At 47.1% G+C, this 12,816-nt stretch overlaps 1 protein-coding gene across 13 annotated transcripts in view; it reads left to right on the forward strand.

Annotated features, from left to right (window-relative positions):
• LOC135513243 (disks large homolog 1-like) overlaps positions 1 to 12,816 on the forward strand; it is a 324,054-nt gene that overhangs the window by 206,733 nt on the left and 104,505 nt on the right. For all 13 annotated transcript variants that reach the window (XM_064936075.1, XM_064936074.1, XM_064936071.1 and 10 more), the window contains 3 exons: positions 3,247 to 3,416; positions 6,233 to 6,369; positions 9,625 to 9,769. In XM_064936075.1, the coding sequence (XP_064792147.1) occupies positions 3,247 to 3,416; positions 6,233 to 6,369; positions 9,625 to 9,769 (452 nt within the window). The remainder of the gene's footprint in view (positions 1 to 3,246; positions 3,417 to 6,232; positions 6,370 to 9,624; positions 9,770 to 12,816) is intronic.

A 12,816-nucleotide genomic window follows, 5' to 3' on the forward strand; every position in this document is an offset into this window, starting at 1 on the left:
GTGGGGTATTGTGACGTCGCTGTGGGGTATTGTGACGTCGCTGTGGGGTATTGTGACGTCGCTGTGGGGTATTGTGACGTCGCTGTGGGGTATTGTGATGTCATTATGGGGTATTGGGATGTCATTATGGGGTATTGGGATGTCGCTGTGGGGTATTGTGATGTCGCTATGGGGTATTGTGATGTCGCTATGGGGTATTGGGATGTCATTATGGGGTATTGTGATGTCGCTATGGGGTATTGTGATGTCGCTATGGGGTATTGTGATGTCGCTATGGGGTATTGTGACGTCGCTGTGGGGTATTGTGACGTCGCTGTGGGGTATTGTGACGTCGCTGTGGGGTATTGTGACGTCGCTGTGGGGTATTGTGACTTCGCTATGGGGTATTGTGATTTCGCTGTGGGGTATTGTGATGTCGCTGTGGGGTATTGTGATGTCGCTGTGGGGTATTGTGATGTCGCTGTGGGGTATTGTGACGTCGCTGTGGGGTATTGTGACGTCGCTGTGGGGTATTGTGACGTCACTGCGGGGTATTGTGACGTCACTGCGGGGTATTGTGACGTCACTGCGGGGTATTGTGACGTCATTGTGGGGCATTGTGATGTCATTGTGGGGTATTGTGACGTCATTATGGGGTATTGTGATGTCATTGTGGGGTATTGTTATGTCATTATGGGGTATTGTGTGTAGATTGAGTGTTTTTTATTTATTCAATCCATTTTAGAATAAGGCTGTAATGTAACAAAAGGGGTCTGAATACTTCCCGATATGTGCTGTAAATATCACCTGGGCCAGACAAGTGAAACACCTTCTAAGGAGATGACAAGCCAGCACAGGTGTAACATACTGACTAATGTGGTGACAACAATCAGTGCGCCCAACGTGCTAACGTCCAAGCTCCTAAATATATATGGAAAAGCCTGTAGCAGTCTGTTTACATACACTACAGTTGAAAAGTTTGGGGTCTTTGGGGGTTGATTCCCCTGGCTAAAGTGTGAGTGACAGATGTATTTGACTCTTCCTGCAGAGTGAATGACAGATGTATTTGACTCTTCCTGCAGAGTGAATGACAGATGTATTTGATTCCCCTGGCTAAAGTGTGAATGACAGATGTATTTGATTCCCCTGGCTAAAGTGTGAATGACAGATGTATTTGACTCTTCCTGCAGAGTGAGTGACAGATGTTTTTGACTCTTCCTGCAGAGTGAATGACAGATGTATTTGATTCCCCTGGCTAAAGTGTGAATGACAGATGTATTTGATTCCCCTGGCTAAAGTGTGAATGACAGATGTATTTGATTCCTCTGGCTAAAGTGTGAATGACAGATGTATTTGATTCCTCTGGCTAAAGTGTGAATGACAGATGTATTTGATTCCTCTGGCTAAAGTGTGAATGACAGATGTATTTGATTCCCCTGGCTAAAGTGTGAATGACAGATGTATTTGATTCCCCTGGCTAAAGTGTGAATGACAGATGTATTTGATTCCTCTGGCTAAAGTGTGAATGACAGATGTATTTGATTCCCCTGGCTAAAGTGTGAATGACAGATGTATTTGATTCCCCTGGCTAAAGTGTGAATGACAGATGTATTTGATTCCTCTGGCTAAAGTGTGAATGACAGATGTATTTGATTCCCCTGGCTAAAGTGTGAATGACAGATGTATTTGACTATTCCTGCAGAGTGAATGACGGATGTATTTGACTCTTCCCGCAGAGTGAATGACAGATGTATTTGACTCTTCCCGCAGAGTGAATGACGGATGTATTTGACTCTTCCCGCAGAGTGAATGACAGATGTATTTGACTCTTCCCGCAGAGTGAATGACGGATGTATTTGACTCTTCCCGCAGAGTGAATGACGGATGTATTTGACTCTTCCCGCAGAGTGAATGACGGATGTATTTGACTCTTCCCGCAGAGTGAATGACGGATGTATTTGACTCTTCCCGCAGAGTGAATGACGGATGTATTTGACTCTTCCCGCAGAGTGAATGACAGAATTATTTGACTCTTCCCGCAGAGTGAATGACGGTGGTATTTGACTCTTCCCGCAGAGTGAATGACGGATGTATTTGACTCTTCCCGCAGAGTGAATGACAGAATTATTTGACTCTTCCCGCAGAGTGAATGACGGTGGTATTTGACTCTTCCCGCAGAGTGAATGACGGATGTATTTGACTCTTCCCGCAGAGTGAATGACGGATGTATTTGACTCTTCCCGCAGAGTGAATGACGGATGTATTTGACTCTTCCCGCAGAGTGAATGACGGATGTATTTGACTCTTCCCGCAGAGTGAATGACGGATGTATTTGACTCTTCCCGCAGAGTGAATGACGGATGTATTTGACTCTTCCCGCAGAGTGAATGACGGATGTATTTGACTCTTCCCGCAGAGTGAATGACGGATGTATTTGACTCTTCCCGCAGAGTGAATGACGGATGTATTTGACTCTTCCCGCAGAGTGAATGACGGATGTATTTGACTCTTCCCGCAGAGTGAATGACGGATGTATTTGACTCTTCCCGCAGAGTGAATGACGGGATGTATTTGACTCTTCCCGCAGAGTGAATGACGGATGTATTTGACTCTTCCCGCAGAGTGAATGACGGATGTATTTGACTCTCCCCGCAGAGTGAATGACGGATGTATTTGACTCTTCCCGCAGAGTGTATGACAGATGTATTTGACTCTTCCCGCAGAGTGAATGACGGATGTATTTGACTCTTCCCGCAGAGTGAATGACGGATGTATTTGACTCTTCCCGCAGAGTGAATGACGGATGTATTTGACTCTTCCCGCAGAGTGAATGACGGATGTATTTGACTCTTCCCGCAGAGTGAATGACGGATGTATTTGACTCTTCCCGCAGAGTGAATGACGGATGTATTTGACTCTTCCCGCAGAGTGAATGACGGATGTATTTGACTCTTCCCGCAGAGTGAATGACGGATGTATTTGACTCTTCCCGCAGAGTGAATGACGGATGTATTTGACTCTTCCCGCAGAGTGAATGACGGATGTATTTGACTCTTCCCGCAGAGTGAATGACGGATGTATTTGACTCTTCCCGCAGAGTGAATGACTGATGTATTTGACTCTCCCCGCAGAGTGAATGACGGATGTATTTGACTCTTCCCGCAGAGTGAATGACGGATGTATTTGACTCTTCCCGCAGAGTGAATGACGGATGTATTTGACTCTTCCCGCAGAGTGAATGACGGATGTATTTGACTCTTCCCGCAGAGTGAATGACTGCATCCTGAGAGTGAACGAGGCCGACGTGAGGGATGTGACCCACAGTAAGGCTGTGGAGGCCCTGAAGGAGGCCGGCTGCATCGTCAGGCTCTACATCCGCAGGAGAAAAGCCCTCTCGGAGAAGATCCTGGAGCTTAAACTAGTCAAAGGTCCCAAAGGTAAAGGGAATGTCTGTCGCCGCGGAGACTAAAAGCTACACTTTAGTGATACGATTCCATCATGATTTAAATGTGTTGAGTTGATGTGTAACTTTCTGCTGCGTGTTATTTACTCTCTGTGGTTCGTCGTCCTCCGAGTGATACCCTCTGAATTAGCGGCTCCCAAACTGTCGGGGCGTGCTGACGTAATGGTGGAATGCACAAGGTGCAATTTGTAAATGGGGTTCGTGGTGCATCGGCAGTTTCCCTCTTGTCATGGCAGTCAGTGCAGATCTTAAGAGTTACTTATAACTTGTCTAGGGCCCGGTTTCCCAAAAAGCATCTTAAGGCTAAGTTCATCGTTAGAAGCTCTAGTAGGAGCATCGTTAAATCTCAGAGCTGTTTCCCCCCAAAAAAACATCATTCACCAAAGGTGCTCTTGTTTACCGACTCCATCAGAGCACTCAGAACAGTGAAGTGTTAGATGCCACCCCCCCACGTCACGTTGTACACAGAAAGACCTCCGTTAAACATAGAATCAAGGCATCTGTCTCTCTTGTGACCGCCGGTAGCTTCACAACGACGTTGACTACAAAGTTGCAAATGTCTTTGCAATTGTTACAAAAACAAGCGAAGGATTAAAAATATGCTTCAAATGAAAACCCGAGATGACTGCATTATAAGATAAATAGGCTACCTACAGTGTAACCGCTGTCTTCCTAGGAAAGAGAGGCATTATAAGATAAATAGGCTACCTACAGTGTAACCGCTGTCTTCTTGGGAAGGAGAGGCATTATAAGATAAATAGGCTACCTACAGTGTAACCGCTGTCTTCCTAGGAAAGAGAGGCATTATAAGATAAATAGGCTACCTACAGTGTAACCGCTGTCTTCTTGGGAAGGAGAGGCATTATAAGATAAATAGGCTACCTACAGTGTAACCGCTGTCTTCCTAGGAAAGAGAGGCATTATAAGATAAATAGGCTACCTACAGTGTAACCGCTGTCTTCCTAGGAAAGAGAGGCATTATAAGATAAATAGGCTACCTACAGTGTAACCGCTGTCTTCTTGGGAAGGAGAGGCATTATAAGATAAATAGGCTACCTACAGTGTAACCGCTGTCTTCCTACAGTGTAACCGCTGTCTTCCTAGGAAAGAGAGGCATTATAAGATAAATAGGCTACCTACAGTGTAGACGAAACAGGCCTATATATTTCAATGATATTGAAACAAATGGCATGTTCATTTAGTTTTATTTGGCTACTGTCTTGTCATTTTTGCCTCCAATATATTTAATGCTGTGTGGGCCTCACATGTATGCAATGATGCTCCGCATCTTAACAAAGAGCATTATTATAGGGTAAGCATTTAGAAAAATCTGATTCAATATTTGCAGCCATAGGGGGGGGGATCTCTTTCTATGAGCTGATCTATCGTCAGTGTTGTGGAATAACTATGATGTTTAAGGTAAAATTTGAATGGAGAAATCTGATCTGAGAGCAGCGCTCCCTTTTCTTTCCATCCTGTCATAGTGTCGACACACGCCTCAACGACTCCATTACAGTGACCGTTCTCTCTGCGTGGTTGTTTCGGGAAACGTGTGTGACGTCTTCGGGCCGTTGTAGGCTAGACGCATCGTTAAATACACTCGGAAGCCTAAGTTCCATCGCTATGGGAACCGGTGCCCCAGATCAACTAGCCTTCCCCCCCACTGGGCACAGACCTCATTTTAACTGATGTGAATTCAACGGGAAATCAACCAAAAAATGTCATTGGATTTAGGTTGAAAGTTGGGTGGAAATGCCCTTACGTTGATGCCTTTCTTCAAATCCCAATCAGTTTTCCACGTTGATGCAACGTCATCACGTTTGTTGTTGAAATGATGTGGAAACAACATTGATTCAGACAGTTTTTGCCCAGTGGAATGTCAGAACCCGTTATTTGTAATGTTTTAGTTGCTCAGCTATCACATGAACACACCTAGTACATTTCAAAATGTGTAGAATAGCAGGAAATGTGCTTTAAAACTGCAAAATGTTCTCTCCACCTCATGGCAAAATATGTAGAATTTAAGGAAATTAGCTTAAAATACAAAAATTTTATCTGCACCCCGTGGCAAAATGTACAGAATTGCAGGAAATAATCTTTAAACCTGCAACATGATGGAAGGGGGGCCTGGGTGAAAAGGTTTGGGAACCACTGCTCTGAATTAATATAGTATTTATACTGTTTTATTGTGTTGTAATGTACTTCTCTCTCTCCCTCCCTCTATCTCTACCCCTCCCTCCCTCCCCCCTCTGTCTCTACCCTTCTCTGTCTCCCTCACTCCCTCTGTCTCTACCCCTCCCTCCCTCTGTCTCTACCCCTCCCTCCCTCCCCCCTGTCTCTACCCTTCTCTGTCTCCCTCACTCCCTCTGTCTCTACCCCTCCCTCCCTCCCCCCCTGTCTCTACCCTTCTCTGTCTCCCTCACTCCCTCTGTCTCTACCCCTCCCTCCCTCCCCCCCCTGTCTCTACCCTTCTCTGTCTCCCTCACTCCCTCTGTCTCTACCCCTCCCTCCCTCCCTCTGTCTCTACCCCTCCCTCCCTCCCTCCCTCCCTCTGTCTCTACCCCTCCCTCCCTACCTCCCTCTGTCTCTACCCCTCCCTCCCTCCCTCTCTCTACCCTTCTCTCTCTCTCCCTCCCTCTGTCTCTACCCTTCTCTCCCTCTCTCCCTCCCTCTCTACCCTTCTCTCCCTCTCTCCCTCCCTTTCTACCCTTTTCTTTCTCCTTTCTCTCTCTTATCTCTGTCTCTGTCTCTCACTCTTTCCATCTCTCCTCTGTCCCTCCCTCTCTTCAGGGCTAGGATTCAGTATTGCGGGGGGAGTAGGGAACCAGCACATTCCAGGAGACAACAGCATCTATGTCACCAAGGTCATCGAGGGAGGGGCTGCACACAAAGACCAGAGGCTGCAGATAGGAGACAAACTATTGGCTGTAAGAACATAACAATGTAGTGACGTCTAAACTCAGCAGAAAAATAAACGTTCTCTCACTGTCAACTGCGTTTATTTTCAGCAAACTTAACATGTATAAATATTTGTATGAACATAAGATTCAACAACTGAGACATAAACTGAACAAGATCCACAGACATGTGACGAACAGAAATGGAATAATGTGTCCCTGAACAAAGGGGGGTCAAAATCAAAAGTAACAGTCAGTATCTGGTGTGGCCACCAGCTGCATTAAGTACTGCAGTGCATCTCCTCCTAATGGACTGCACCAGTTCTTGCTGTGAGATGTTACCCCACTCTTCCACCAAGGCACCTGCAAGTTCCCAGACATTTCTGGGGGGAATGGCCCTAGCCCTCACCCTCCGATCCAACAGGTCCCAGACGTGCTTAATGGGATTGAGATCCGGGCTTTTCGCTGGCCATGGTGGAACCCTGACATTCCTGTCTTGCAGGAAATGACGCACAGAACGAGCAGTATGGCTGGTGGCATTGTCATGCTGGAGGGTCATGTCAGGATGAGCCTGCAGGAAGGGTACCACATGAGGGAGGAGGATGTCTTCCCTGTAACGCACAGCTTTGAGATTGCCTGCAAATAGATCCCGCTCCAGAGTACAGGCCTCGGTGTAACGCTCATTCCTTCGACGATAAACGCAAATCCGACCATCACCCCATGTGAGACAAAACCACGACTCGTCAGTGAAGAGCACTTTTTGCCAGTCCTGTCTGGTCCAGCGATGGTGGGTTTGTGCCCATAGGCGACGTTGTTGCCGGTAATGTCTGGTGAGGACCTGCCTTACAACAGGCCTTTAAGCCCTCAGTCCAACCTCTCTCAGCCTATTGCGGATAGTCTGAGCACTGATGGAGGGATTTGTGCGTTCCTGGTGTAACTTGGGCAGTTGTTGTTGCCATCCTGTACCTGTCCCGCAAGTGTGATGTTCGGATGTACCGATCCTGTGCAGGTGTTGTTACACGTGGTCTGCCACTGCGAGGACGATCAGCTGTCCGGCCTGTCTCCCTTTCATGCTGTCTTAGGCGTCTCATTGTACGGACATTGCAATTTATTTCCCTGGCCACATCTGCAGTCATCATGCCTCCTTGCAGCATGCCTAAGGCACGTTCACACAGATGAGCAGGGACCCTGGGCATCTTTCTTTTGGTGTTTTCCAAAGTCAGTAGAAAGGCCTCTTTAGTGTCCTAAGTTTTCATAGCTGTGACCTTAATTGCCTACCGTCTGTAAGTGTCTTAACGACCGTTCCACAAGTACATGTTCATTAATTGTTTATGGTTCATTGAACAAGCATGGGAAGCAGTGTTTAAACACTTTACAATGAAGATCTGTGAAGTTATTTGAATTTTTACAAATTATCTTTGAAAGACAGGGTCCTTTAAAAAAGGGACGTTTCTTTTTTTTTTTTTTTTTTTGCTAAGTTTACTTCCTGAAAGACTTCCCACTGGGCATTGACATTACATCAACGTCTAGTTCTGATATAGACATTTGATTGAGTTGTCGACTGACGTGAATTTGACCTGAAATCAACAACAATATGACCCATGTCATTTGGATTTAGTTTTAAAGTTGTGGTCCTCTGTAAGCCAGGTGGAAGAGCATGTCGTTGATTCCCAGGACCTCCCTTACGTCAAATGTATGCCTGACTGTAAAGTCACAGAGGGGAAAAGTGTCTGGTAAATGACATATTATATTTGTTATTGTAAAAGCGGGTCGGGGAAATAAGACACGTTAGAGGCATTGGTGACGTTTTGTTTCATTGTTTCAACATCATCATATTGCTATATATATATGTTGTTTCTATATATATATATATATATTGAATATATATATATATATATATATATATATATATATTGAATATATATATATATATTGAATATATATATATATTGAAACAACATCGATTCAACCAGTTTGTGACCAGTAGCTAGTACATATTGCATATATTGAATTCAACTTAATTGAATTAAACATTGCTCAAATCAACAACAGCACAAATTGTCACGTGCCGAATACAACAGGTGTAGGTAGACCTTACAGTGAAATGCTGAATACAACAGGTGTAGGTAGACCTTACAGTGAAATGCTGAATACAACAAGTGTAGGTAGACCTTACAGTGAAATGCTGAATACAACAGGTGTAATAGACCTCACAGTGAAATGCTGAATACAACAGGTGTAGGTAGACCTTACAGTGAAATGCTGAATACAACAGGTGTAGTAGACCTTACAGTGAAATGCTGAATACAACAGGTGTAGTAGACCTCACAGTGAAATGCTTACTTACAAGCCCTTAACCAACAATGCAGTTTTAATAAAATAAAAAGAGACAAAAATAACAAATGATGAATGAGCAGCAGTAAATACAACAGCTGTGGCTTTATACATGGGATACCGGTACAGAGTCAGACAGGCATGGAGTCAACTCCATTGGTTTGTAGGTACAGCAGTATCACATTATGTGTTGGTTATTTGTGTGGCGTCTCAACATGTCCTCTTCTCTGGTAGATACAGGTTGGTGTTAGCTATCTCCACGTCTGTCTGTCAGTGTGTCATGTGACAATCGTCCAGAAACAGGAAGTCAATTCAATTCGAGGGGCTTTATTGGCCAGGGAAACACGTGTTAACATTGAGGTAGATAATATACAAAAGTGAAATAAGCAAGTCTCCCAAAGTTCCTCCAATCATCTTAAAGGTAATTCAGAAGTCTTCTACACTAAATGCCACAGTAGAGACTGATTCCCATCGACTCCCCTGGTCCAAATTACACAATGAGACTTCCCCTTTAATTCAAATGGAGACATTACCACCACCTGGCTTTGTACACCCCCCCCCCCCCCCTTTTCACACTATTGAGGAAAATAAAATATTGGGATAATTAGGAATTGTACAATTGCTTAACATGTTATTCATAGCCAAAATGAGTGCAGGAAAGACTGTCGGCTGGATTGATGGCACAGTGTCATGAGTACCACACCATTTCATCTTTACCGTTGACTAGGTCAGGTCAGGGCACTAATTGCCTTACAATTTCACCTGATACAATAGCTGAACTTAACAAACCCTTCACTTAAAAAGATCCCCTTGAAGTACTTGACCTCGATTAAGTTTGATTGTGGCTTGTTTTGGAAACAATGGCAGTTGGTTTACCTGCCATGTCTCCTTCTGTATGTAACCAACTGAGTCGTCTGACTGCCCCCCCCCTCCCTCCACCCCCCCCTCCAGGTAAACAGCGCTTGCCTTGAGGAAGTGAGTCACGAGGATGCCGTGGCAGCCTTGAAAAACACCCCTGATGTGGTTTACTTGAAAGTGGCGAAGCCCACCAGTGTCTTCATGAACGACAGTTTCGCTCCCCCCGACATCACCAACTGTGAGTGCGCATGAACACACACACACACACATATTCAAGTACACACACATGGTTATCCCATTGTCTCCAATTATCCCAGGGTAGCTGTGACAGCAGGGGAGTGTTCATCAGGACGTTTTGTTATGCTCAGATGCTAATATACGATGTAGAATAAACATGCTTTTCTGACATGTAGCCTACAATATGGAATCAGGTCGGCTCTGTCCGTGGCATTTCTACCTGCAACGTTTGGCTACTGAACGCGGCCCTGGTTATGTGAAGGGAGCCGTGTGGCGTGGAACCCCAACGGAGGGATGCTACATCGATACACAACTTCACAGAACTACAGACTGAAGCTAATCAATGAAAACATGATATATCTCTAGCTTCTCAAACGGATGCATGCTAAATGCTAGCAATCCTGTGTGTTGCCATAGATACCTACTAGCAACCCATCAAAAAGGGGGTAAAATGCTAATTATTAGCTTCCCTGTGTGTTACCGTAGATAACCACTAGCATCATTTAAAGGGTTATTTTGCTAGTGGTTCAATTTGTTATTGTATAAATGATGTGCAAAGGGTCAGTATTATGACAGAACATGTGTCTGTGTGTCTGAGAGGAATATAGGACAAAAGACAAATGTAATCATTAAGGCCACCCAGACCCAGCGTGTCGCTGGCTGCTGACCCCAATAGCTACAGCGGCAATCCAATGGGCACAGTGAGTTAGTGGGGAGGGAGTGCGTACAGCGGGCCTATATCTGGACCAATCGGCACTAGGATAGAGTTTACAGTAGTAGGTCCAATCTGAGCCAGACTCCTTATGAAGGAGGAAGGGGTCCTGTTTAGAAGCAGGGTGAATGGCTGGCTATTTAACTGTAGCTGAGTATACCGTGGGTGACCCACTGTCTGTAGCTGAGTATACCGTGGGTGACCCACTGTCTGTCCCCCTGACTAGCTGAGTATACCGTGGGTGGCCCACTGTCTGTCCCCCTGACTAGCTGAGTATACCGTGGGTGACCCACTGTCTGTCCTCCTGACTAGCTGAGTATACCGTGGGTGACCCACTGTCTGTCCAACCTGACTAGCTGAGTATACCGTGGGTGACCCACTGTCTGTCCCCCTGACTAGCTGAGTATACCGTGGGTGACCCACTGTCTGTCCCCCTGACTAGCTGAGTATACCGTGGGTGACCCACTGTCTGTCCCCCTGACTAGCTGAGTATACCGTGGGTGACCCACTGTCTGTCCCCCTGACTAGCTGAGTATACCGTGGGTGACCCACTGTCTGTCCCCCTGACTAGCTGAGTATACCGTGGGTGACCCACTGTCTGTCCCCCTGACTGTAGCTGAGTATACCGTGGGTGACCCACTGTCTGTCCCCCTGACTAGCTGAGTATACCGTGGGTGACCCACTGTCTGTCCCCCTGACTAGCTGAGTATACCGAGGGTGACCCACTGTCTGTCCCCCTGACTAGCTGAGTATACCGTGGGTGATCCACTGTCTGTCCCCCTGACTAGCTGAGTATACCGTGGGTGACCCACTGTCTGTCCCCCTGACTAGCTGAGTATACCGTGGGTGACCCACTGTCTGTCCAACCTGACTAGCTGAGTATACCGTGGGTGACCCACTGTCTGTCCAACCTGACTAGCTGAGTATACCGTGGGTGACCCACTGTCTGTCCCCCTGACTAGCTGAGTATACCGTGGGTGACCCACTGTCTGTCCAACCTGACTAGCTGAGTATACCGTGGGTGACCCACTGTCTGTCCCCCTGACTAGCTGAGTATACCGAGGGTGACGCACTGTCTGTCCCCCTGACTAGCTGAGTATACCGTGGGTGACCCACTGTCTGTCCCCCTGACTAGCTGAGTATACCGTGGGTGACCCACTGTCTGTCCCCCTGACTAGCTGAGTATACCGTGGGTGACCCACTGTCTGTCCCCCTGACTAGCTGAGTATACCGTGGGTGGCCCACTGTCTGTCCAACCTGACTAGCTGAGTATACCGTGGGTGACCCACTGTCTGTCCAACCTGACTAGCTGAGTATACCGTGGGTGACCCACTGTCTGTCCCCCTGACTAGCTGGGTATACCGTGGGTGATGCACTGTCTGTCCAACCTGACTAGCTGAGTATACCGTGGGTGGCCCACTGTCTGTCCCCCTGACTAGCTGAGTATACCGTGGGTGATCCACTGTCTGTCCAACCTGACTAGCTGAGTATACCGAGGGTGACCCACTGTCTGTCCAACCTGACTAGCTGAGTATACCGAGGGTGACCCACTGTCTGTCCAACCTGACTAGCTGAGTATACCGTGGGTGACGCACTGTCTGTCCCCCTGACTAGCTGAGTATACCGTGGGTGACCCACTGTCTGTCCCCCTGACTGTAGCTGAGTATACCGTGGGTGACCCACTGTCTGTCCAACCTGACTAGCTGAGTATACCGTGGGTGACCCACTGTCTGTCCAACCTGACTAGCTGAGTATACCGTGGGTGACCCACTGTCTGTCCCCCTGACTAGCTGAGTATACCGTGGGTGACCCACTGTCTGTCCAACCTGACTAGCTGAGTATACCGTGGGTGACCCACTGTCTGTCCAACCTGACTAGCTGAGTATACCGTGGGTGACCCACTGTCTGTCCCCCTGACTAGCTGAGTATACCGTGGGTGACCCACTGTCTGTCCAACCTGACTAGCTGAGTATACCGTGGGTGACCCACTGTCTGTCCAACCTGACTAGCTGAGTATACCGTGGGTGACCCACTGTCTGTCCCCCTGACTAGCTGAATATACCGTGGGTGACCCACTGTCTGTCCCCCTGACTAGCTGAGTATACCGTGGGTGACCCACTGTCTGTCCCCCTGACTAGCTGAGTATACCGTGGGTGACCCACTGTCTGTCCAACCTGACTAGCTGAGTATACCGTGGGTGACCCACTGTCTGTCCCCCTGACTAGCTGAGTATACCGTGGGTGACCCACTGTCTGTCCCCCTGACTAGCTGAGTATACCGTGGGTGACCCACTGTCTGTCCAACCTGACTAGCTGAGTATACCGTGGGTGACCCAC

The sequence above is a fragment of the Oncorhynchus masou genome, chromosome 24 (genome assembly GCF_036934945.1).
Source record: "Oncorhynchus masou masou isolate Uvic2021 chromosome 24, UVic_Omas_1.1, whole genome shotgun sequence".
NCBI lineage: Eukaryota > Metazoa > Chordata > Actinopteri > Salmoniformes > Salmonidae > Oncorhynchus > Oncorhynchus masou.